Source organism: Clarias gariepinus, chromosome 6 (genome assembly GCF_024256425.1).
Source record: "Clarias gariepinus isolate MV-2021 ecotype Netherlands chromosome 6, CGAR_prim_01v2, whole genome shotgun sequence".
Taxonomy (NCBI): domain Eukaryota; kingdom Metazoa; phylum Chordata; class Actinopteri; order Siluriformes; family Clariidae; genus Clarias; species Clarias gariepinus.
In genome coordinates this window covers 30,389,339-30,413,597 of record NC_071105.1, presented here as the reverse complement: position 1 = coordinate 30,413,597, position 24,259 = coordinate 30,389,339, and the positions used below count along the sequence as shown (strand labels likewise).

Here is a 24,259-nt window from a genome sequence, read left to right as displayed (position 1 = left end):
AGGTATGCAGTGTGTCAAAACAAATGATAAAATTGCATTGTAATTTGCATTTTTTAAACCAATAACAGCACAAGTCCAAGTATGCAAATAATGTGCTTTTAATAAAGACCACATACATGCCTTGACATGCTGTTTTGCCTTTGCTAATTAAGAAGAGCCATGCCCCAAACAAAACAATGGAAGGGGATTCAACACAGGTTGTGACAAAAGATGATAATTGTTCCCAGTGAGCTTTGTCCAAAATTTGGTGGAAGTATAAACAACATGGGAAGATATTAAATGACAAATGTGGCTAGACCAAAGAAGAGGTCAAATTGTCAGAAAGAAAAAAAAATCCAAATCCAATATGCCTTAAAAATAGAAATGTCAATGGAATTTAAATGTGATAAAGGCCAAAAAAGAAGCACTGACAAGCTCTCAATGGAGTAAAGAAAAGCAGTCATGGAGTTTGGATAAATGAATAGTCTACACTGATGAATTCTGTTTACAGTATTTGGAAGACTCCCTTAAATAAAAGCAAATTAAATTTTGCAGTTAAGAGTTAAGGGCCTTGCTCATAGGGTAGTGCTGGGGTTTGAACCTTCAAATCAGTAGTACAACATCTTAATCATCCTGCCCCAGCAGAATTACAGATCAGAACTGGGCAAGGGGTTCTTCAATCTGGCTCCATACTAATGGAACATATAAAGATGACTTTAAATAAACTATGAAATTTTCCACTCATTTATGATTGAGGGTTGCATGTTGGGTAAAGGACTAGGGGAGATGGCAGTCAGTGAAATTTTTGAAACTTTTCTTGTTGTTTAGATAAAAGAAAATGGGTGTGATGGTGACTAGGTCATTTTTTTTTTTCAATGAAAATGCCTCTGGTATGTTGTACTGTAGAGTACTGTTGATGCTGAAGACTGTTGATGTTTTTCTTCAGAAAAAGGAAATCAGCTCAGTGACCATTGAACATTTGTGCTGGATATTTAAAAAATGTTCCTGAAACACTAATCTGTCAACTGTTACTCAGCAAAGTTAGAACCAGCTTGATGGAAATAGTTTTTATTAGTCAAGTCTACAGTTGAAAGATTTAAGGCTGTAAAGACATTAGGGGGAGCAATAGAGTTTTACTTGTGTTTTTTAATTATTATTATGGTTCATAATTTCATATATATATTTTTTTTAAACTTGGATTCTGGAATGTATCTTTCTTTAGGTGATCTGGAAAAAAAGATTAGCCATTCATTAAAATAATTCACAATGTGACCTCGCTTCACCTAGATTGAGGGTTTGAGTTCCGTAGAATTTGGTGGCTTCCTTATGTTCTCTGATTCCCCCCTACTACTCAGAGGTATGCATTTTAGGTTCCAAAAGAGTCTCTGTGCGCTTACGCCATGTGATAGACATCCTTATTTAGGGTGTAGTCTACTTTGTGCCTCAAATTCCAGCAGTATAGGTAGTGAATGATTAGGGTATGTTTCACAAAGCTAAAATGGCTTTTTATTAAACAAAAGTTGTTTTAATGTATTTGCTCTTATAAAAATCTGGGTTATACAAATAAGATGTATAGATTTTTTTTTTAATTATTTTTTTGGTCTACATCGAAATGAAGCACCAGAGACGACATCCAAATCTACTCAATAACTAGTACTCCAGTTTTATGATAAATGGCCAGTTTTGTGAGACTGCGTTGCTGTTGATGAATTAGTGTGTACTTTATGTTCAAATGTAACATTTTTCACAACACATTTAAAATTGTTAGTATTTTTCTGTCGTTCAGAATCGTTCCTAAAAAAGAAAGCCTTAGTTCTCTTTAAATATTTTAGATATTTTATTATTGCACAAGCTCAACAGGTAGCAGCAGGTTCACTGGCAGGAAAAAAAAACAGTGGACACACAACACACTGCGTATTTGCACTTACAGACATTGACAAACAGTGACAGTCTCCTTCCTCACAGGCACCTTGTAAGCTTAAGCTACAGCAGTTTGTTGCATTGTCTGATAATATAACTGTTTGATTACATACGGTATCTCTACATCACTGTTAAACTTTTGTGTTTTTGTACATAACCTGCTGGTAGGATGGACCATTTTATGTCAGAAAACAAAATGTGAAATAAATCTTGTGTTTAACAGAAAACCTATGACACATAGTTGATGATTTTGAAGTCTTACTAATTCTTTTCCTTAAGCTTAGATAGACATTTAGTTGGGAATTGTGTTTGACATTACAGGTTTTATAAACATTCACAAATATAGTGTGGTTCTATTTTAAAAACATAACATAAAGCTTAACCTGTGTATGGCATCTGGAAAACTACTTATTATTGAAAATATCATCTGATCAGCATTATTGCAGATATATTTGATTGTTAAATAAAAAGAATATAAAGTGTAATGTTTGTTTCTATAATGCTAAATAGAATCTAAATCAATTACATAGTATAATATGCACATCAATATATTTAGATTAAATAATATTATATTCCACAATTATGATCCAGGGAAGCTTATTCCAGCAAGCAGGTTTAACAAAGCCTGAACTGTGTATAGACTAAAAGCTAGTGTAATTAATCTAGATTTGGCAGGTTAGATTTTTCAACCTCTGGATTAATTAGCTCGAAGCTCAAATACCCAGTCACTACCCTTTGAGAAAGGGTGAGAGGAATAACAATTTCTCATACAATACTGTTTCCTAAAGCATGCATTATATTTTCTATATCTGGATTTGTGAGGAGTGGTTTGATTTTGGCAACTGCTCATAGTTAATAGAAATTACTTTTCACAGTGTTGTACAGTTCATCATCTGATTGTGAACTGTTGTAATCATAAAATCCTTCATTAATTGTCATGTCCCCTAAAATCTGTGAGAATACAGGTTGAGTTAATGATTTTTAAAGCTTAAAGTAAACCTGTTACCAAGCATGTTAGCGTCATAGCACACGTTGCCTCACTCTAGACTCAGCTTTTAGAATAAAACAAAGGAATTTCTTGCTACACCTGCTTACTGGAACCCCCACAGAACTAGACGCCTCATCTAAACCCAGTCCAATAACAGCTACTGTGTTTGAGGTATGTACAGAGTAACCAGGTTTACCTACAGAATACAATACTACAGTATTATGTCAGATGTACAGGATAGGGGTTCCTACATGACCGGAGGGGCACTATTGAGTGATCTTGCATCTGTAATTTAGATCATCATAAATATCCAGCATATTCAGATGTGGTATTGTGTACACCATTTATTTACAGCAATAAACTAATCATTACTTGTATTTTTGACTTGTATTTAAACCTTCACACATTTTAACTAAATACACTGATTATATTTTCCCAGAGCAAATAAGATTTACAATAACTTTTTGTTTGGTTTACTTCAGTAATCTACATAGCAAATAGACTAAAATCTTTCCATAAAAGATAAGAATCCTTTTATTAAATGTAAATTTTTCAATAAACGTGGAAATTTAAGCTCTTATGGTCATTAACATAGATCTACCACTTGCCTGTTCCCCCATCAGTCATGGTGCATGGTGAAATTTGGACAGCCGAATGGTACCCTCTCCTCTACTGACCTTCCCTGAAGTTTAAAGTTCTTTTTTCCCATTCAGACATGAGACTCGTCCAAGTCGAGATCAACAGGAGATAGAGGGAGAGGAGACACTGAATGAGACGTCAGGAGAGAGCTGAGGAGAGGGTTTTCCGTGCCGTGATCCTCAGGCATCTGGAGCGAGGGGTCGGTGTTCTCCAAAAGTCCTGATGTTTCCTCGTCTTCGGGACTCTCACGGATCTGAGCCGGGCTCAGACGGACAGGAGTGCTTATCATCGGGAAAGAAGGGAGGGGAGAGCATGACCTGGAGGCTGGAGTGGAGGAGGATGGTGTAGGGGAGAGGCTACTTCTCCTACTGGCCTTATCTTGCTTGTCTTTGCTCTCAGCAGCAGGTGAGGCCTAAAACAGGAGAGTGGATTGCTTAGGATATACTACAGTAGTTGTGGCCTAAAAATATCATGACTTGGTTTAAACATAAATGCACAGTTTGTTATATGGGGCCTATGCTTTATTAACAGAGTGTTTTTGAATTCATCACACAAAGTGGGTTCAGTTATCTTCTGACTGGATTTTCAAACCGCAGAACGTCTTAAAACGCAAACATTTCTTTAGCCAGTGAAGGCACGTAATAAAACACTGTAAGCTGGACTGAACACAACAGTACATTTTCAAAATGATCCTTTACTAACTGCTTGTCAATATCACTTGTAGCACTAGTAGGATTTTCCACACAGGCTAAATTTTTCCAACTCTTTTGCTGTTCAGTACATTTCTGCTGACTGGCAGTGCAGAGACAAACAACGTTCTGCATACTTTCTAATTAACATTGCAATTAAATACATTTTAAATATTATTCAGCTAAAGAATTCTGGTGTCATCAATAATAATTTTAGTTAATTGATAATACAGTGAAACCTTGGATTGCGAGTAATGCGGTTTGCGAGTGTTCCGCAAGACGAGCAAAGATTTTTAATAAATTTTGACTTGAAAAACGAGCAAGTCTTGATTTACGAGTGCCGAGTATCATGTATCACATGCGCTTCTTGTTTTGATGCTGAGCGTCACGTGATCACAGCTGAGCCAACGTTTTTTCTCTCTCTTGCGCTGCGGAATTGTGGGTAATCATCTCCCCTGCTGGGTCTTAGTGCTCGTCTCTCACTGGTATAAAAAACATCCGTGCACGCGTAAATTGTTTACCATAACACTGTGACCACGTGTTTTAAAAAAAAAAAATTTTATTTTGTGTTTGTAAGCGGTGTGTGCAGCGTGCGTGTACTGTGCGTGTGTAAAGCAAAAGAAAGTCTCATTAGAGGTTAAAAATCCATTTTCTCCCTCAGCCTCTCTTATGTGTGCACGCACATAATTTGACACTGTGCTGGTTCACACCCTTTTTTTCGGGACTGGAGGGGCTTTACACACACACACACAGCGCCTGCGTGCATAAACGGAAACATTTATCTGTCTGGATTTATTTTTACTTTTTAAAGTAAAGAGCAGGTTAATTTGTTTTTATTTTTACTTAATATGTTGTGTTAATTATTTTTATATATTTATTTTTTTGGGCTGTGGAACGAATAATTAGAGTTTCTATTATTTCTTAGGGGAAAATGAAATTTGGTTTACGAGTGTTTTGGAATACGAGCCCGCTTCCCGGAACTCATATTCCAAGGTTCCACTGTAAATATTTACTTGTCTAATGTTGGCTGTCAGTGGTCAAACGACCACTGCCATTTTCATTTTACATTCCCCACCCCAAAGTATTCTCTGTTTATTTTGAAAGCAACTGAAGGCTAAGATGATTACGCCACCCAGAGTATTAATTAATTTAAGATTGGGGTGGGGTGGAGCTTCCACCTACACATCTGTCACTCATTCTAGATTCCTATGTTGATTAGGTCATCTGTCATTTTTACTGTGGGGAGGGGACTCCTATGCAAAATTCAAGAATGTTGGTAGGTCTTCAAATATATAGATATATCTTATATGAAACAACGATCTCCCATATGGGTTTTCATTATTTCTAAAAATGGTTATGTACAGTATTTATGTCACTTTTTCAGTTATACTGTACTTTAATCAATATAAAATAAAATGATAAAACTCCACCTGTGGGTGTGCTAGGGTGTGTTGCTCAGCTCTGATGGAGGGAGATTGCGTGTCAGTGGGAGCATTAGTTATGGACGAGTGGCTAGATCTTCTGGTTCCAGTCGCTCCTAGAAGAGCGGTGCTGGCTGTGGGTGTAGCAGAAGGTGACTTGCCAGAAGCTTCCTGGGATTCTGTAAAGGTGACTGATCTCTTCTGGTCACTTTGTACTAAAGGAAGAAATATCAGAGCAGTTAACCAATCTGTTAAGAAACACAAAAACGGACCTCCAAGTGGCGAAAGTGCTCTCCCTAGCACAAGGAGATCCCGAGATCGATTCCTGGGTGATGCTGTAACCTCTCACAGCCAGAGGTCTAGAGAGAGCTGATTGACTGGGAGGGATGAGAGGTACTTAGTGCTCCCACATTAATCATGGCTCTACAGCCAATCAGGAGCGTCTTGAGCTCACGCAAGCGGAAGGGGTGGATAGCGCTGTACTCCCAGTGTGTTACGCCGCCCCCAACGGTGCGTGAGCGAGCAGTTAGAAAAGATACGGTCGGCTGGCTCCTTGTGGTTCGGAGGAAACACGTGATAGTCTTCGGCCCTACCGACTGAGTGGTACTAGTAGCCTTAATGTGGGAGCCCCCTAGTGACGGGGAGGAATTGGACACGACTAAAATGTTTTTTTTTTGAAAAAAACAAAAACAAAAAACAAATGGTTAAAATATAAGAAGCCCTCGTTTGTCAGGATGTAAGGTTTTGTGTTAGTGTCCAGAACTGTCTCTGTTGGACCCAGCAATGCTTAACTTGTTCAAGGGGCACAGTATACCTGCTGACCCTGAGCTCTGATCGCTGCTTCTCAACCAACTCTAAACAACAAGATGTCTTTTTTAATTAGTACACTGTATTTTTATGTCACATATACACATGTACCTCTATCAACCGCTTTGTTCTTGGGCTGAATGCTCCTGCGAGTAGTTGAGAGTCTGGCTCCTTGCCGTCCACGGCATTCATCCTGCATCCGTGGGATGGTCAGCAGTGGTCGACGAACCTAAGAAACACAATCACGTCCCTTATTTAACCATTAAGCTTTCTTTCTCCAAAACCTGGGGCAAAAATGAGCCACTGTTCTTTTGACACAAGTGCAAGAACATTAACATGTTTCTTTGTCAAAAAGGACCATTTTTTGAAAGCAAAAAAGCTAAGAAAAACCTATTTAGAACCATCTTTTTTTTGCATAGTGTTTTGCAAGTTTTATAGACCCCCTCCCCAGAGTGTACACTGCTGTAAAACATTAAGATGACAGATTGGTTATGCCCTCTTACCTGCCTCAGACCCCTTTTTCGACCAAGTGGTGGCTGAAGCAAGAGATTGTGATGGCCTGGCTCGCTTTGGACGCTTGCAACCCTGTAGGAGAATCCACAGTGCAGCATGTGAGCAAGGAGGGAGGCTAAGGGAGCTGAACACAATCCCTGTTAAATCCTCCAGAGGAGAGTTTAGAGGAAGTGTGTCCATTTCACAAATCTCCGACCAGGCCAGGGATCATCGTTAATCAAACACAGTGACAAAGACAAATCATGACACATGAATTGCAGATTAGAAACCTGCAATGTCATTCACAAGACCATAAAGGGATTTAGAGGAGCTGGTGTTGGCATTGTGTTTTTCATTTTTCATTTCTTTAAAATGAATTTAATTAAGAATATGAGTAGAGGACATTAAACTATAATATTTAAATATTATTTTTCTGATTTGTGCATGCCAGACCAGACTCCTCAGCCCCCGAGATTGGCACCCCAGAAAGGAACTCCAATTTGAGCAGTGGAAAAAAGCCTGAAACATGAATGAACACCATGGCACCATGAGGTCACTGGAAATGACATGAGTACCACACAGTGACAATAAGTAGTGACGTCTAGTATTAGTGTCCATACCAGAGAGAAAGACCAAAACCAATTAGAGGACAGCAAGACAGAAAGGGTAGAAGATTAAAAGAAAACAAATCAGAAAGACAAGGAGAGCTGTCCAGAGAGTCAGTGAATGTGATGAGTAGGGAAAGGCAGGCCCAGCCCCGGCACACACACAGTGAGACACCGCACACACAGGGCTGTGACACTGTACCGTGACAGGGTACCCTCCTCCAGCAGCCCTTGGGATTCATCTAGCACATTGGGTTCACTGCAGAGTGGGCAGGGAACAAGGTTAGGGGAAAGACTGGAGATGCATGCAAGTCACAGCTGACGTTCAGCCGTTTCTTTAAAGGAAAGATATGGTTATGTCATGTAGGTAAGCTTAAGATAAAATGTGGTGACCTCCAGCAAAAAGTGTGGCTCTATGAAGGAAACAGAAATTTCATCAAAGTGACTCAGAGTACTGACTCTTAAAGTGGAGAAGTTTGTATGAATGTCTGTTTTTACTTTACAGTTAGTGTTACTCTAGGCAGAAGAATGATAAAGGGGGAGGGTTTACCTGTGACTGGGCAGCATGGTGCTTAGACCCGTCTCTGGCTGTGTGGAGGCGGAGCCTGTGGCATGGCTGGAGAAACGGCGCTGTGTAATTAAGCTGGGTAAGAAAGCTTCATGCTCACTTACCACACTGGGAATACTTATGGAATCATCTAGTGGGAAAGAGAAGGAGGAAGAAAAGTGCATAACTAGGTAATGCCACGAGTGCCTCAGCTACACTACAAAAGCTGCATTAGTGAATGAGCAAGTTAAACACGTTGCTTGCCTTCTAGTAAAGTCTGTTTGGTTGGAACATGTACCAGTTTATTAAGAAGAAAAACTGAATGTGTTATTATGTAAGCAATTAAAAAATGTTCGATCAAATATCATTCCTTTGTAAAATATAAACTGGTAATGGAGGGAGGGTTGGCTTTACTTTCCTCCTCCTCCTCGTCAGTGCGGCTCAGTGTGTCCTGTGAGGGCTGGCGGGACGGCTGGCTGTCCTGTTCCCAAACTGTCCCTGTGCCTGTGTTTGAGCGAGACATTGTGGCCAGGCTCAGCCGGTATGCTGATGTGGAGGTGCCCACGGTACTGATGGATGTCTTTCCTTGGTACGCTGACGGGAGAGAGAGAGAGCAAAATGTAGGCAGCATTTATTTTGCCTGTACAGTAGCAATGTATCATAAACACATACAGCATGTCTGATGTAGAAATGCTGATTGGCTGATTTCCATTGGTCAGAAGATAATGATTTGTTTTTTTGTTACTGCATGGCTCAGACAGTAGTATCAGCTGTAATACAAACCACAGGTTTATAGTAATGTGGTTTCGTTCTGCGCATTATTTTTTTATACATTTTTTATACATTTTTTATACATTTTTTTATATTTTTTTAATACATTATGCATACACAGGGACTTGTATGGCAAACGATTCTACAAACGAATTTTATACTGTGTGAATAGTTACATTCATATGGTGAGGTTATCTCTGGAAGTAAGTCCCAGGAAAAAGTAAGGTTAATGAGGGATATACCTTTTATAGCAGTGATAAACAGGAAATAACTTTCAATACATTTAATTCCACAACATTAAATGTAACCCTAAATAAATAAAAAGAAACTGTACTAACCCAAACTGTTCATTTTCTACCATCCCTCATCAGCAAGTATTTAAGTGTTCTCTATTCATGTTTTTTCCCCAACCACATTTCTTCCACATGGTTGACGGTTCAGCACCGTTCTTCCGGGTTCTGATAATGTGTTGAAGGGTTCATAACCTAGCTCCAGTAATTTCAATTTAATGAAATTAAATTTTATTTGTAAAGGTCATTGGCAGAAAGCAGCTTTACAGAATTAAAAGAAAATTATGGACTTGTGTATGAAATGTGTATGTGACAAAATATGTATAAATCAGAATTGTCAAAAACAGTGACGGTGACATGAAAAAATTCCCTGAGATGGCAATAGGAAGAAACCTTGAAAGGAATCAGACTTAACTTGGAAGCCATCATCATTAGGGAGCTACTACACAACAGGAATTGTTTTGCAAATCTCCTTAGTTGTTTTCTTTGCTTAATGTAGCCCAATAACGTGACATTTTGGGACATACTTTTATTGAAAGATAATAATCTGTTAGTGTTTTTGGTAATTTATTGTGCTAATTTTACACCACTTTCTTGATTGTTTTTCCTTTGAGAAGTAGAACAGCGCTCACTGTACTTTTTATTTCTTACTGAAAGTATAATTCAGTAGCTATACCACAGCCATTGGACCTTCAGTTTAGTATAGCTTGTATTTATAGTGACAGTAAAACATCCATTTTTCTTATGCATAATAAGTTTTTTTTTTAATCAACTCTTTGATTCTAGTGAAAACTCAAACAGTTAATGCATCCTTACCTGAGCCACTGTGCACGGCTTCCTTCAGGATCTTGAGCTCGTTGTTAAACTCGGCAAACAATGAGCTCTTGCAGAGTGAGCGTGGAATGAAGCGCCTCTCCAGCTGGTCGGCGATGTGATGACGGGCTGTAATCTCTTCCTGAGACTCTGCCGGCTGAGTTAGGAGCTGACAAAGGTGAAAAAAAATGTGTCAGTTCATTAAAAGAGCTCGCTTATACATCCAGTTAATGTAGCTTCCCTCCATAATGTCACTTTGAGCAGTCTCAGTCATTTGTGTATAGATCCTTATGTTACCCTGATTATGATATTCTTACTTCCTGGAATTTTAAAACCATGAAAAGAGCGTAGTTGCATTGCATGCTGGGTATTTTGTAGGACAGAATAAAGAAGCCAGTTCCAGAATTTGCTCACCTTGCACTGTATGAAGGGGCGCAGGAGCACGAAGATGGGGATGCGAGTGCGCACTATGAAGTCGATGAAATCCCAGAAAGCAAGACCACCCACTTTGCGCAGAGCCATCTCCTTCACCTGCAGACTAAGTCTGTACCACTGATTACCCAGCTGCCTCTCGAAGCACACCAGCACAACCTTCAGAGCTGCTCGTGAGAATAAAAAGAATTACAACTTTAATACAAGCAATGCAATATCACTCAGTGTAGCTGTATGTCTTAAAACTATGGTTCACAGTTGCATCCACAACTTAAATTTGTAGTTCCAAGTCATATTCTATGGTCTATAGCTCCCACGTGAACTTATGTACCTAGATAAGCGGCTTGGCTAGTAGACTCGGCTAGTCCCTCGCGCCGCAGGTCTTTGCCTGTATCTCCGGGGGTGGAGCAGTGTGCCGGGGATGCATCCAAAACAAAATTCTTACTCCGAGATGTGCTGATGATACGTGGAGGCAGCAGGATGTTGATGACCGTCTGCAGGAGCAGGAAAACCTCTGCTTGCTCAATCTGAGGACTGTCTGTGAGAAAAGATACAAAGAAAAATGCTTGTTATATGTATATGTACTGTATGCTGTTATAATGAGATGAACACACAAAGGGTATTTAAAAAGAGACTGTTCAAAAATCTGGGACAGTCTATGGACCTGCATACATTTATTTGACGTTTTATTTCAACATTTTCGACACTGACCTTTGCTTCCTGAGCCAACAGTCAGCACAAATGGTATCAGAAGGTTAAGCAGCATGCCCTCTCGTCTCTCCTGATTGGTAAAGGGTGAAATCACCTGACTGAGCGGGAAGTCATCTTTCAAAGCCTAGAAATGAAAGAGAAGTACAATTTGCATCAAATATTTTCTAAAATGGCTTTAATCTACCCAAAGGATTGGCTTAAACAAACAGCTGAAGTGTATTACTTGTATCTGCATGGCCACTAAGCGAACCACAGCTGTGCTGAACGGGAGAGGAGGAGAGAGGTAAGGACTTAAGTGCAGTAATGGCAGACCATCTGCGACACTGGAGGGTCCAACCACACCCATCACCTAAACAGATCAACACACATCTCTCAGTACCAGGGCATTATGTATTTAGTCTTTCACAAAGCAAACTGGTGTGCAATTCAGAGTTACATACAGTGTAACTACCTGCTGATAAATCTGCTATATATTTTGTTTTGTATGTCAGGTCATTACAAGGTGTACAATCTACCAAAATAAAGAGTGTGCAAGATCAGTGATGCTCACCAGGTTGACACAGACATTGATAAGTGAGCGCAGGTGTGGGAGAAAGGAAATTATCGGCTGGCGATGAAGAGTCATGCAAATCCCCTCGATCAGACTGCTGGCTGCTTCCCATTCCACCTGTCGTCTAGGAAAAATCCACAAACATGAGTGTTTCAGTAGTACACATACTGTATGGAGGCCAAAGATCAGTGCTACACTGCACTCAACACAAAACCAGATCTTTCTGAACTTTATTTGACTGTGTCTGTTTATGTCCCTTTGGTTTGAGAATGACAAACATACAATTAAAGAGTGAACCATTTTTTGAAAATGATTTATAAAACAACACATTTTTAAATTAGCAGGTCAGTGTGCATTTGCATTCATTTCATTTTCTTTTTTTAAATCTGACCAAATTGAAAAAAAGGTCTTAGTTTTTTTTTACAGCAACCAATATCAACTATGTTTTTAGATAATTTATCAAGTAACAATTCCAATTTATTTTAAATATATTGAAAATAATAAAATTTACAATAAAATTATTTTATCAAATCCTTTCTAGACATTTATAAAGAACTTAAACTAAATTATAAGAACTTAAAACTATTTTTCAAAGTCAAGTAGCAATAGCACACTAGCATTACATTGTTGCTTCCAGTGGCTGATTGTCAGATATACAGTATATGGATATTATAGCAGTTCTGTGGGAATTACATTCTTTTTTTTTTCAGTATTGTTTTGTGCACCACAAAACTTCTGGTTGTATTTCTCAAACATCATGCGATAACCATAGAGATATCCTGGACCCTCTGACTGATCAGCTGTTCGGGATCACTACCCAGATAGCACACATACAGTACGTCCCGCTGATGTCAGTCTCGCCGCAGCATGTCGGCCTCCTATTTATAACGTCTAAAAAACATCTGATGAGTAGTGCTATATTTTCCAGATCACCAGCAAGGTCTGCTTTGGGTTGGCCCACTGCATTTGGTCACGGCATTAAAAATTATTTTAACCAGGCAACACTTCTCTAGCTAGCTACAACTGAAATGTGTTTCCAGCATATGAACAGCAAATACGTTACAATTTGTTTTTTAAAAAAAAAATTAAGTTATGGCGGTGAAGTGACTTAGTGTTTGTTTCTGTAAGTGATGTGCTCATTGCATTTCTTTTTCTCCCCCTTGCAGGCTGTCAGGAAAAGAATCTGGACTTTGTGCTGTCTCGACTAGACTGTGAGGGTTACAGTTTACTGTTCCAGAGTTCTATCTTGTGCTTTTATGTTGGTTCAGCATCGGTTAGACGTGAATTACTGAACTGCGATCTCAAGGGATAGACATTAACTTGAAAAATGTCTAGCAGTGACAAATATTAGGCTTGATCGTGAGGTAACGTTGCTAATCTTGAAGGGGAACTTAAAACATTGTCAAACACAAGTATCAGTTTAGATTATTATTATTATCATTATTATTATAAAAAATAAATTGTAGAAATTATATTATCATTCATGTATTTTATATTTCAGGACACTGTGAACAATTATTCATTAACTTGTTGATTACAGAAATATTTAAAACATTTTTTTTCCTATTTAAAAATAGAATAATGAACAAAAGCAAAGGAACACAGACCTTGCCCACATGACAAAATGTACTTTATATAAAAGTGGAACAGAGAGATTTGTTCTGGCATAAAACAGTTCCAAAAAGCGTGTTTTATGTAAGACTTTCAGCTATATAGAAGCTTACTTGTTGCTGCCATGAACCAGTAGGTCGATTGTGATATTTCTCAGTTTAATCATGAAGGAACATATATAACCCAGGCTGACTTACCTTATACCCACCTGGACAGTAAAGTATATACACTCAAACACATCAACACCTTACAAGCTGTGGCCACAGACGAAGCGAGCAGCACCGAAACATGACGACAACGATGAGCCTCGCATCTCAAAGAGATGCGAGGGAGGGAGGGACGGAGGGTGGGAGGCAAAAGCAGACAGAAACGGCGACTAAGGAAAAGTGGACAGACCTGGAGTACAGAGCCTGTGGGCGGGCGCACCTGAGCGTGGGCATCTTGTGGATCTTGTTGAACATGCGGTCCAGACGCTTCAGGATAAGGATAAGAGCCGGACGCACTGCTTCCGATGACCAGTCGGTGATGGGCAACATTTCGTTGATGTAGCGCCGCAGGCCACGGCTCTCCATGGTCAAAGTGTCATATGGTGCCAGCTTCAGGAGCGAATGTGCAATCTCTGCCAGCCTAGATAAAATACAGGCGTCCGATCATAAAGGATTACGTTTCTTCTGCTTTAACTTGGTATTTGTATTTCAAAATTTTCCTCTCTGGGACTGGACTCTCATAATATTTGAGTTCATGGTTTACTGTAACAGTTTGTTTTTTTGTATAAATAAACTTTGCTACAGACTGTGAGCTATTTAAAAGACAATGCGTGCTATATTTTAAAAACCAGTGTTCTGTTGTCCTGTGTACTTACCTATATTTTTTATTTCCTGTATATTTACATGACTGTTTGTAACTTTTTTATTTGTCATTTTAACTTTGTCACTCTATTATGTGTTGAACCTCAGCCCTTAGGGGAAAAAAACATTTATTCCAGCTACAGTATTTAGAGGAATGACAAAAACAACAACCTTGAATTGACTTTAGGTACCAAATGCTAAGCCAGCAATGTCAGATACACTGGATACAAATGAGCATACATAGCTCATATTATCGGGTATTTTAAGTTTTATATGCTTGAAAAATGTGATATTTATTGGCAAATTATTTTTATACAAAACAATGGTGATATCTGCATTTACAGCACATAAATTAATACTGGAACACCTATGGCTAAGCAACTCGCTAATCGAGTGAGCTACACTATGTGTATAATTAATGTTTTACACTATAAAAGCTCTGTATTTATTTTTACATTTCACTTAAGTGTTTGATAACACTCACGAAAAAGTCTAAGAGGCTTATTTGCTAGACAGCTAATTATGTAGTTAAAAACAAGTATAAACATGAGCTAGCTAGCTAGCTATCAAGCTGTCCAAACAGTGTTTTATCCAAGTTTTCGTATCAGCTTACATTCGCTGTCTTTATATACTGTTTATAATGGAGATAGTGTTCACTTTAGCATAATAGTTTTTCACCAGATGGCTTATTTGGTTTTACTGAAATTATTTTCTACTCAAGAGGATAGTAGTGCTTTTATGCTAGTCAGTGTGTTTTGTATTCTTTCTGTGGCATTGTATTTGTGCATGATTCCTCACTGAAGTTGAGGCATTCAGCTTTGAGGACACTGTACTAAATGTTAAGCATAGTGGTGGTTGCATCGTGCTTTGGGTCTATTTTGCTGTCACCCAGAAGGATGACTATGTCAGAAATGCTTCAGCATAACCTCAAATCCACATTAATAATATAAAAAGGACTCGAAAGTGAACCACTGTTTTCTCATTTCTGTGTGCACTCAATTTGGCACAGTGTTACAAAAGAAGAATGTAAATGTACAATATCAAAATGACCTCTTCTAGTCTCTGATTGGATGAATTGTGGCACATTTGCTACCATGCTGTGCCAAGTTAAGCAGGCACAGGTGTAAGATGAAAGATGTTAATTGAATGAGTGTAAAAGAGGGACTTACCATACAAATAAATTTTGTGTGCATACAAAAAGCTTTTTTTGATTGATTTTCCTTTATGTTTGTACATTTGACATTTGGTGTCGTGTCCAAAATGTTCTTTTCAACTTCAAATGTTTTTAGCCTTGTGGGCATTATATAAATACTGTCATTACATTCAATTCATACATACTCAACTACATTCATAACTTCAGTTACAATAATTGAACACTTCTTGTGTCTCTTCAGATTGTACATTGACAATGAAAAAACAGCACCCACTGAATGTAAAGCAATACTAAAGCTTGATAAATCAAAATCAAAATTTAAGTTAAAAAAACTTTTTTTAAGGAAAAAAGGTATTAGATATATGTATACGCATTTAACAGATGATCAACAGTGCAATCATTCTTTCTTCCTCTCTTGCTCATACCTCATATGAGACTTTATATCCAGAAGCTCTAAAGCAGTGACTCTGGGTTCTCCAGCGACGTTCTGCAGGATCTTTAGTCGTGGGCCACAATGTTTATAGAATTCAGTGCAGATGTTAAGCAGGGACTCTCGAGGCCGACGGAACTCCTCACGGGCAAATCGCTCATCCAGTTCCTCCCGGGGCATCCCCTGACCCTCCTCTAGCAGGTGCAGGTTATCTCTGTGCATAGGTTTATACTTTTCACAAACGTACACTCTTAACTTGTTGATGTACTGTATAAAAATAAATTAAAATACCATACTCAGAGAAACGCCCTGACCTGGTATTTGCTCCTCCGGACATGGTGTGGTTGGCAGCAGTTCCTCCTTTATGCCCCTGATCACAGCGGCTCATTTGAGGTGCAGTCATAGGTCTGGGGAACGAAAGGCAAAGTGAAAATTGCCATAAATGGTCCCATCAATCTTCAAACCATTAAACAGCAAATAAGGCATTGTTACAAACAATGTATATAAAATGTAGTCATAAATAAGATAAAGTTTAGACTGATGGTAGGCCTGAGGCTTACACTTTTTACTTTTTCTTTAGTTCTATTAAGCACTAAAGTACAATTATGCATTAGTTCTATTATGCAAACATCACTTTTTACTCATTCACTTTTTAAACATTTAATTGGGTCTCTACTGTGGTGTGAACAGACAAAAAACAGGCAGAATGACATTCCCAGCTGTTTGTCCTGTTTCCATTTCATTCTAGTCAGGGCATAAACAGGCAAATTAGATTGTCCCCATATTGTGACCTCATATACCAAAAGCCCCTACCCCAACTCAGTGTTCAACCCAGCTCTGCCCATCTCTATTTTTAGAAATAGAGTAAATAAGGTTAGGCTCTTGAATAGAGCTAGGTTAGTGTTTAGCCTTGGTAGCTATTAACCAAAGACAAACCTAGTGATCTCTACCTTTTAATTAGAGCTAGGTTGCTGTTAGCAGTTATTATTTAGCACCTATTCATAAAAGCCTATTCACTTTTTGCTCTTACAAAGGGCATTTTTTATAGTTACATGTTTGTAAAGCGAAGAGGAAGGTTGTGGATAGATATGGCTGTGTGGAGAAAGGGAAAAGGAAACAAACCGTGTCAATGTCTCCACACTATATAGCAAAGCCTGCAAAGAGGTTGCCAGTGCAGCTATGGCTGCAATCTCGTCTCTGGCTACAGACGCTGACTCCAGGGCCTGGCTATTACTCTTCAGCTTCTGCAAGTAACAAGGAACCAGCGCTTCTAGAACCATTAGCATCTGTAAACTGCAAGAGGAGACAGCAGGAGCTTTAAAGACTGGCATAGTGTTGTTATCACAGGTGGTGTTATCACAGGTTATGGATGTATTTTTGGTTGTGCACCTTCTGAAGGACTCAGGAGCGTAGGCCACCACTGTTACACATAGCTTAATGGATTCACTGATGGAGAAGGCTAGGTCCTCATTGCCATAGCAAAAATCTGAATGAAAGAAAATGCATATGTTAAAAGTGTATTTAGTACTCATGTATTATTAAGTGTTTACTGAGAGGGTGTCTAACCTAGAGAACTCTTACCCAGAGAACGTAGTGGTTTCTCAGCTTTGACCAGCTCCAAAGCATCCAAGTGGTCGGCTGTTTCTCCTTCCAGTGACACCAGCAGGTCGAACAGGCACTGTGCTGACACACCTTTAGACAGTCCAGTACTGGTGCAGGTCTGATGGAAGAAATTATCAGTGCTACTTAAAAATGGTAATACTTTCAACTGATCTGTCTAATGGATATGATTAAAGGAGCATGAAATACATAAAAGGTACTTGTGAATTATAAGGATTTATGTGCTCACAGTGAACTCCAGCAGTGGCGCAACACTGGCAAACAGCTGCAGGATGAAAGGTTTGCGATGGAGGATGTAAAATTGCCGGCAGCAGAACTCAATGCCTTGACGCAGCAATGGGTTACTTTCATAATCAGCGTATGTCTGACGTGAAGAACAATTAGATTACAGAAAATAAGAACAAAACAGAATTATCAGTAATCGCTGTTCCTACAGTGTTTTGAAAAATATATATTTTTGCTCAAGAGTGACTATGCATAGATTGATAGAGGCAATCTCTACATGATCAGACAACATATAAAACAAGTGGTTTTCCTTTTGCCACAATGTTGTTTCCTGTCACATTTTGCATGTGGAAATCTAAATTGATCACTTTATTTGATGTAGACTAATCATTCTCCTTGTCCGACTTCTGACCTGGTTGTTTAAGAAAATGAAAAGAAGCTACATACACTGCATCAGTAAAAGAAACAGTAAAAAGAAGTACAGTAAAAAAAAACACTATGTTACTCACTGCAGTAATTATCTAAAGAAAGGCTTTTAATTATTTGCTTATTTAAATCCAAATGACTTTAATGTAATTTTATTAGTTATTATTTTATTTTATTTTGGCTGGCCAATGTAGAATAAACTAGTACTTTTACTCCTGCACAATGCTGACATATTAATTTTCCCCAGATCAATGTGTCATCTTGTTACATTAATCAATAGGAAATAATATTTTATTTGAGAAGGAGAGAAAATTAATTAATAATTATATTAATAATTAATAATCAAATAACTTGGTGACTTTTTTTGGTGACATAGCTGTTCCATAACCGTCATGGAATTTATATTCTGTATTAATGCACTTAACTAGATACAACCTAACAAGACTTACAGTTTTGATGCGCCCGGTAATGAGGACTTTTATTTGTGTTTCACACCTGAAGCATTGTGGGAAGTATCCACTGGTAGCCACTCAGGGAAAACAGATGGTTGAAGTGCACTGCGGTGTTGATGGCTGTGGCAGTGTACTGCCTAAGGAGGGAACTGTCTTCAGGGTGGAGCAGAAGGGCACCGTTAAACACATTCAGAAAGAGCATGATCTCATCGCCCCACGGGTACTCGCTAGGCATACCCAGAAACATCTCCTCTAACAGCTTGATCCACAAAACCTTGTGCAAAGTGTCCATGCCAAAGAGTTCTTTCCCTGAATAAAAAAAACAAACGAAACAAAATAAAACAAACCACAGGTTTAACATGCTCTAATTAGCATGCTTTACATTTTACTTACAGTATCTAAAGCTGTACAGATACTGTATATTTATATTTGTAGAGTGTTTTGCGTGTGCATTATATGACCAGAAGTTTGCTTGAGTGAGAAGATCAGGTGTCTACACATTTTTGGCCATAATGTGTATATTTCGAATAATTTCAGAAGAGCTACCCAGAGGCTCATTGAAGAGAGTGAACTCGGCATCTATGGCTGTGCGAGGAAAGGAGGGCAGACGCAGCAGGTCTTCCTGAAGCAAGGAGACGTGCGACTGTTTGTGCATTGCAGGCATACGCTGTGTAAGGGAAATGAGGAAGAGAACTCTGCCTACTTCCTCCAGCTTCCTGGAGAACACCTGAAAAATTTAGTTATTGTTATTAACTTTCCCTGTGTAAAATTTATTCACCTCTGTGTAAGTAACATTTATAAACCATTTTTACAAAAAGAATAAGTAAGATGGCACTTTATAATTCCACCATCTTGGTTTATCAAGGAATACTTACTGTAAGAGAACATCTGACAGAGAGGTTGTACAGTACCTGTTTCTGAATGAGCTCCTGCCCCTTTTCTGGTTCCATGAAGACCAGGTTGAGCTGTGGGGACACTGATCTCCTGAAAGGGTAGATGTCTCGCACATAGGTCTACAAAAGGACGAATGGTGCCGTTAAAACTGAAATGCTATACTAAAAGCTAAATAAATTCATTAACACTTGAAATGCACACCTTGGCATAGTGAATGAGATTCCAGCGCTTGTCCATAAGGAAGTAGTTGGCTGAACGAGCTTCGGGTATGTTGAAGAACTCGAGACATTCCTGTTAAAAAAACAGTGATTTGTGGATCGACATATTGTCATGAGCCAGCACAACCAACCCACTCCATCCAGGTCATAACTCCACCCAAGGTTTTTAACGCTCCCTGAGTTGATTACCTGAGTGCACCTGCTACTAATCTGGCATTTTACTCTTGGCTTTAAAGGGACACCGAAAGTTCCACTCATCGCAGATGTATCTCACTTGTGTGCCTTTTGTCCCGTTTCCTAAGCGATTTCTCCTAGTGCTCTATTTCTGCGTTCGACCTCGCCCGTTTTTTGGATTCTGTCTCGTGTCTAGCCCTTTGGATTATCTGTGTATATCCTTACGTGTATGACCTTGCCTGCTTAAGGACCGTGCTTCTGAATTTCTCTGCCCTTGTTGCTGGATAAATATTACCGACCCTGCTTCGCCTTCACGCCTGGACATTGAAACTGTTATCGGATCTCCCAGGTTTTTAACCCCGTCTGTCCCTTCCTCCTCCAGTCACGCTATCTTTCTCAACCTGCGTGTTTGTGCTTGTGGAGACGTCAACGAACCGCGAGCAAGAGCGTATCAACATCACACTCAGGATCCCTTTTCTGTCCGGATTAATTAACCAAGGATCAGGTGCCGCGATCGCGCATAATCTGCCTTCGTTCATGGATTCACAATCTTTTGGAAATCCTAGCTCGCGCTCTACTTCCAGGTTTGTGGCGATTCCCTCACGTCATCGACACACCCCTGTCTGTATTTTTCCATAATATAAGGTAATAATTTTCCTGTATAAGTAATTTAATTGTATTTGGGATTTACCCCAGAAGTTAGCTGATATTCTAAAGTGGAATAAGTGGAAATATAATGTACATGTTGTATGTTTCTCAGGACACCCATTACACTAATTGTCAGTCACTAACAGTTGATCAGCAGCTCTGACAGTTACTGTTAGTCAGTTCTGCCAGTTTTGATTAGCTAGAAGGATATTCACCACAATAACATTTCCATGACTGTGATATTGCTTAATTGAATGTATGAGAATATATTAAAACGTTAATGATGTACAATTTGAAGTTAACCTAAAACTCGAATAGTTACCTTGAGCAAGGCTTCAAACTGTGTATCCTCATGTACTGGTAGCTGTGTAGGAATATCACACTCATTCTGCCCATGAACCACCAGAGTCTTTGTTCCTACAGACACATACACAGACAAGGCATCATATTTAGAAAATCATCAAAAATCCAATCCAGGATACTGTGTGTGGATGTTATTACAGACACCATCTGCTTTCCTATGCAGAACAACCAAACATTGTACCTGGCATAGAGGCAGTGACCAGCAGTTTCACTTCACACTGCTCTTTCTTCATGGTCTGTTTAAGGTCTTTAAAGAAGAGGCCCTCCACGTAGCCCACCACCTCCCACAGAAAGGTCAGTGTAGCTGAGATGGCATCCATTCCCCACTCACATGGTGTCCGGACAAAATACATGATTAAACCCACCTGAGTGAAAAGCATAAACAGTGTTCACATTTCTAAAACTTTAAACTTAAAGGTTATCTAGATTTTAGGTAAACAACTGGATTTTTACCAGGTAGTTGAAGAGGATGTGTGAAGTTTGTGCAGGAAGATCCCCGATGTTGAGGAGCAGCTTCCTTAGCATGTACATCAGCTCATCCTAAAAAGACAATGAACCTGCTTAGGCACTTAAAGTGCAAAGTATATGATCTTAATTTGATAAATTATGATTATATGATAAGACATTGCTAAACATGCTGTTATTATTGTAATCATGTCTTACTTGTCTGTTACTGACTGTTAATTTCTCTAGGAAGTGCCGAAGAACGAGAGCTGGGTCTTCAATCAGACAGTTCCACAGCACCTGCTGAGCCACGGCACTAACTACATACACAGTGATGAAAATGATGTGAGCATTCATTCATTATAAGTTCATTTTTTGGAGACTAACTCAAGTATGTGTACTGTAAGTTAAACTTAAGATAAGCTGAATGGTACAGAAATACTTCTCCATCAACTACTGTAAGTTCCTTTATCACATGCACCTTCACATGCTTTTTGTCATGTCACAGTTTCTGCTTAGTCCATATATTTAGTATGAAAAAGAAAAAAGTAAAAGAAAAAAGTTTGTGTAAGGCAGCCATGTACCTGCAACACCATCTTCTCGAATGTCTCCATCCTCCATTAGATGCACTATAGGCAACACTGCAGCACAGATGCATGCTGGGAACACAGCCTGAGGTGGCTGCAACATGTGATGTGTTGGTGTGTGTTCTGTAGTGTTTTCGTCATCTGAAATAATAAATACAACAAGATAAAATTATGTAAATCACATTCTTTACGGTACAATAACAAATGCAGCTCAGATTTGATTGTTTTTTTTTTTATTGACTAATTTATTGCACACTGACGATGAGTTGCTAACCTTCGGCACTGACTGCTGAGCGCACTGACCACATTGAGCCGCGGCGGAATGAATAGTTCCTGTGTGAGTTGCTGGAGGCACAAGAGGGGCTCACAGACAGACGACGAGATGCCAGATTTAACACATCTTCTGTTGGCACAGAACACATCACTACTGATTACATATTACAGATAAAGATTAAGCTTCCATGCCACATGTTTGATTTTATAAGACTATTGATCGCAGTTTAGAACAGTAATGAAAGAAAATGCCCCAGGTTACAGTATATTTCCTCATCTTGATTAAACTAGTGGGTAAACAGATAATTAACTAACCCTCTTCCTCCTGTTCGGGTGGAGGGCTGCAGGTGGGCTCGTAACAGGCCTCCTGAGCAATGGGAATGGCTGTTATGATGCTGGCTTCACGCCCCAGTCTCCTCTTTTCATCCTCCTGCTGCATGTTCTTTAGAATGTGCTCGGCACGCTGGTGTGAGCGTGATACGGCCCGAGCTGAGAAGGATTTCTGGGAGTGTACCACAGAAGCATATTAAAGTGATATACCATGACAGGGTTTAGGAAGTGTTGGTATGTGACCCAATAAGATTTGAAGGGAACCTATTATGCATTATTTACATATTCATAATTTTTTACATTTTTGCATTAACTATTTATATGGGACTGTAGTGGGAGTGCACACTTTTCACAGTTTTTATATATTTTTTTCAGTCTCTGATAATATTTCGCTTTTAAAGATATAAAAAAAAAGAAAAAGAAGTAACTCCGTGAACATCGCTGTCTGGCTCAGGGCTCAGCTATTATTTTTGTTTACAACCGATCATGAAGGGATAAAAGCAGGGGCCAATATTATGTCACTTAAGTCACTGAAAGTATTTCAATTATAGGCAGCAATACATCTTTACTCAAAACATTGCAGAGTGCCATTAACTTCTATGCTGTCAAATTTGGTTGTTTTGCAGCGTTAGGGAAAACGGCTATATGAATATGATTATGACATTTTGTAATCTGCTAACAGAACTAAGTACTACATTTGGTCATTGAGCTGGTGTTAATCATTTTCTTTTGAAATAGTCAGATTTGATTATTTAATTTTAAGTGCATTTATTTGTGTATGTGTATTTAATTACAATCTGCTAATAGTGTTTACAGTAATGAAGTTCTTTCCAGGCTCATGTTTAACAATTGTATGTTAATAGATGGACAGACAGCCAGACAGACAGACAGACAGACAGACAGAATGAATACATAGTTTAAGTACCAGCCTTATAAACTTACAGACTGATCTTCACTGATTGCATCTGGAACAGTCCCAGTGTTCAATGGCACCCATGGTGGATCAAACATGGGTACACATGGCATCCCCAGAATAGGGGATGGTAGAGTGAAATTAATGCTAGGTGGAGGAATCTGTAGGAACATGAAATCAAATAATGGGTGTTTGTATGAAATACAATTCTGAGAACCACAGCCTTCAGTTTGTATGTTATTAGTAAAATCTTGCGTATTATATTGCAGTTCTGAACTCACTCTCCTTCACTCTCTGTACTGCTAGGGGCCATGTGTGTGCAGGCTTTCATTCCAACCTGGCTATCTATTTCTGATAGTCCATTGGAAGCCAAGAATTACTAATTTTAACACACTTCTGCTGGGTTGGTAAGAGAGAATGCATCCACATGGCCCTTTCTGGATCCAGTTTGACACTCCTAGTGTACAAGGAACTTAGGACATGAGGCGGGATACGCAATCCATCACAGGGCACAAGCACACTCGCACACTTATTCACAGATTACAGGCAATCTGGAAATGCAAATTATCCTACCCTTCTGTCTTACACAGAAGAAGCCCACCAAGCACATGGAGAACATTTCACCTCACTGCAAATGAGACTTTTATATCACTGCATTGTACCTTAAAGATCTGTTGTGCTCCCTCCTCCATACGAGGCCACACCTGGTAGCGGAACCTCCAGACAGTGTAGAACTTGAGCACTGAGTTAATTCTCTGACTTGCTTCCGGGTGCTGAAACTCAGCCATCATCATTTCAGTGACAGCATCAGGAACTTTTACTGCACACAGCAGGAACATTGCCGCTGCAGGTGTGTGTGATGAGAAAGACAGGGAGAGGAAGCGAGAAGGAAAAAGTTCAGACGAGGAGTACAGTACAAATACTTTAAAAAAGTCTTAAAGTTCTAAAAAAGTGGTTTGAATAACGTCTGCATCAAAACATCTTTTACAGAATAGT

General features: G+C 39.1%; 1 protein-coding gene across 1 annotated transcript in view; it reads right to left on the bottom strand.

The window, feature by feature from the left end:
* Nucleotides 1-1,005: 1,005 nt before the first annotated feature.
* LOC128526433 (protein unc-80 homolog) overlaps nt 1,006-24,259 on the bottom strand; it is a 50,325-nt gene continuing 27,071 nt past the window's right edge. The window contains exons 31-63 of the mRNA XM_053498263.1: nt 23,926-24,107; nt 23,293-23,424; nt 22,336-22,522; nt 22,022-22,150; nt 21,745-21,888; nt 21,380-21,480; nt 21,170-21,256; nt 20,898-21,081; nt 20,676-20,770; nt 19,515-19,604; nt 19,331-19,432; nt 18,966-19,146; nt 18,463-18,728; nt 17,546-17,680; nt 17,278-17,416; nt 17,086-17,182; nt 16,819-16,989; nt 16,011-16,103; nt 15,692-15,910; nt 13,692-13,892; nt 11,655-11,778; nt 11,328-11,453; nt 11,105-11,228; nt 10,725-10,931; nt 10,376-10,560; nt 9,965-10,130; nt 8,502-8,681; nt 8,091-8,238; nt 7,743-7,799; nt 6,947-7,028; nt 6,555-6,672; nt 5,646-5,851; nt 1,006-3,938 (exon numbers count right to left, since the gene is read on the bottom strand). Coding sequence (XP_053354238.1) covers nt 3,597-3,938; nt 5,646-5,851; nt 6,555-6,672; nt 6,947-7,028; nt 7,743-7,799; nt 8,091-8,238; nt 8,502-8,681; nt 9,965-10,130; nt 10,376-10,560; nt 10,725-10,931; nt 11,105-11,228; nt 11,328-11,453; nt 11,655-11,778; nt 13,692-13,892; nt 15,692-15,910; nt 16,011-16,103; nt 16,819-16,989; nt 17,086-17,182; nt 17,278-17,416; nt 17,546-17,680; nt 18,463-18,728; nt 18,966-19,146; nt 19,331-19,432; nt 19,515-19,604; nt 20,676-20,770; nt 20,898-21,081; nt 21,170-21,256; nt 21,380-21,480; nt 21,745-21,888; nt 22,022-22,150; nt 22,336-22,522; nt 23,293-23,424; nt 23,926-24,107 — 5,000 coding nt within the window. The 3' untranslated portion in view covers nt 1,006-3,596. The remainder of the gene's footprint in view (nt 3,939-5,645; nt 5,852-6,554; nt 6,673-6,946; nt 7,029-7,742; nt 7,800-8,090; nt 8,239-8,501; nt 8,682-9,964; nt 10,131-10,375; nt 10,561-10,724; nt 10,932-11,104; nt 11,229-11,327; nt 11,454-11,654; nt 11,779-13,691; nt 13,893-15,691; nt 15,911-16,010; nt 16,104-16,818; nt 16,990-17,085; nt 17,183-17,277; nt 17,417-17,545; nt 17,681-18,462; nt 18,729-18,965; nt 19,147-19,330; nt 19,433-19,514; nt 19,605-20,675; nt 20,771-20,897; nt 21,082-21,169; nt 21,257-21,379; nt 21,481-21,744; nt 21,889-22,021; nt 22,151-22,335; nt 22,523-23,292; nt 23,425-23,925; nt 24,108-24,259) is intronic.